General features: G+C 51.4%; 1 protein-coding gene across 2 annotated transcripts in view; it reads right to left on the bottom strand.

Moving 5' to 3' along the window:
• LOC111673053 (cyclic AMP receptor-like protein A) overlaps positions 1 to 1,242 on the bottom strand; it is a 49,616-nt gene that overhangs the window by 21,705 nt on the left and 26,669 nt on the right. For both annotated transcript variants that reach the window (XM_087169715.1, XM_023430705.2), the window contains exon 11: positions 678 to 760. In XM_087169715.1, the coding sequence (XP_087025841.1) occupies positions 678 to 760 (83 nt within the window). The remainder of the gene's footprint in view (positions 1 to 677; positions 761 to 1,242) is intronic.

Below are 1,242 nucleotides of genomic sequence, written 5' to 3'. Positions count from 1 at the left end.
GGGGGGGGGGGGGGGGCGCAGTGTTTGAGCGGAGCCTTTGAAAGACGTTGACCCTGTAATTGACCTGTGTCTCCGCCTACATCGCCGTGGCGACAAGCAGAGCCGCCGCAGCTAATCACTTAGTAACCCTGACCTGTCAATCACACCGGTTCAGCGTGGCGGGGGGGGAGGGAGGGAGAGAGGCGCAGGGAGCAGTGGCAAATGAAAGGAGGGAGAGAGAGAGAGAATGATAGAGAGAATGATAGAGAGAGAGGTAGGGAAGGGAGTGAAGGAGTAATAACAGCACCAGGGTTATCATTTACTGGACCACTCGCCTCCTCCCACCAACCCTCAGTCGATGAAGCCCAGGTTTTAAAAAAGCCAATAAAATGTTCTATACCTCCAACACACGCGCACGCACGCACACACACACACAAAAATCTCCTTCACTGTTCGTGCAGCTACAGAGAGAGCAAAGCTTCGTGAGAGTTCAGATAAGGGAGAGAGAGAGGGGATGGGAAAGGCAGAGCAGGGAGGAGGGGGAGGAGGAGGGTGACGGGTTGAAAAGAGATAAGACAGCAGAGTGAAGCCAACATGCAAATAAAACAACAGAGCGCAGAGTTTATGTGCAGTACAGGTGTGTCTCTACCCGTGTGTGTGTGTGTGTGTGTGTGTGTGTGTGTGTGTGTGTGTGTTACCTGTTGATGAGGGGGAAGATAGACACCAGCAGGTAAACGGAGGGATACCACTTCAACGGCTTGATCTCCTCAGCCAAGGAAACCTGAAGGGGAGAAAAGTGACTGCTGACCCATGTGGAGAAACTGTATACACACACGTTTTTCTGTGTCTAAAACACACACGTGTACAAACAGAGTTGGTGTCTTAACTGGGAGATCACTGCACTGAAGCAAACAACAAAAGGCCAATTAAAACCTAATAAAATATTAACCTGCTGATAATACGCAATAACCACATAGTTATGAGAAGAAACGCGGATTCCAATTAAACTGGAAGCCAATACTTTGTCGTAATGTGAACGGGATGAATTCAATATCTCGTGGACAAGCAGCAAGGCAGGCAGGCAGGAAGACAGAGAGATGCGGCAGCAGCTAAAAGTCGAGGAGGGGGAGAGCCTGGCGGTGGAGAGCTTTTACAAGCCGTTATCTAATTCCCCGGAGAGGAGGACTCTTGCGTCCGGAAGAGGCTGAGAAGCGCGGCCCCTGGATCGATTTTCTGCGCTGTGCTGTCCCCCCCCCTCCCCCC

This window comes from Seriola lalandi, unplaced genomic scaffold (genome assembly GCF_002814215.2).
Source record: "Seriola lalandi dorsalis isolate HSWRI2012SDOR001 ecotype SW California unplaced genomic scaffold, Sedor1 jcf7180002054908, whole genome shotgun sequence".
Classification (NCBI taxonomy): Eukaryota; Metazoa; Chordata; class Actinopteri; order Carangiformes; family Carangidae; genus Seriola; species Seriola lalandi.
This window is presented reverse-complemented; position numbering and strand designations above follow the sequence as displayed.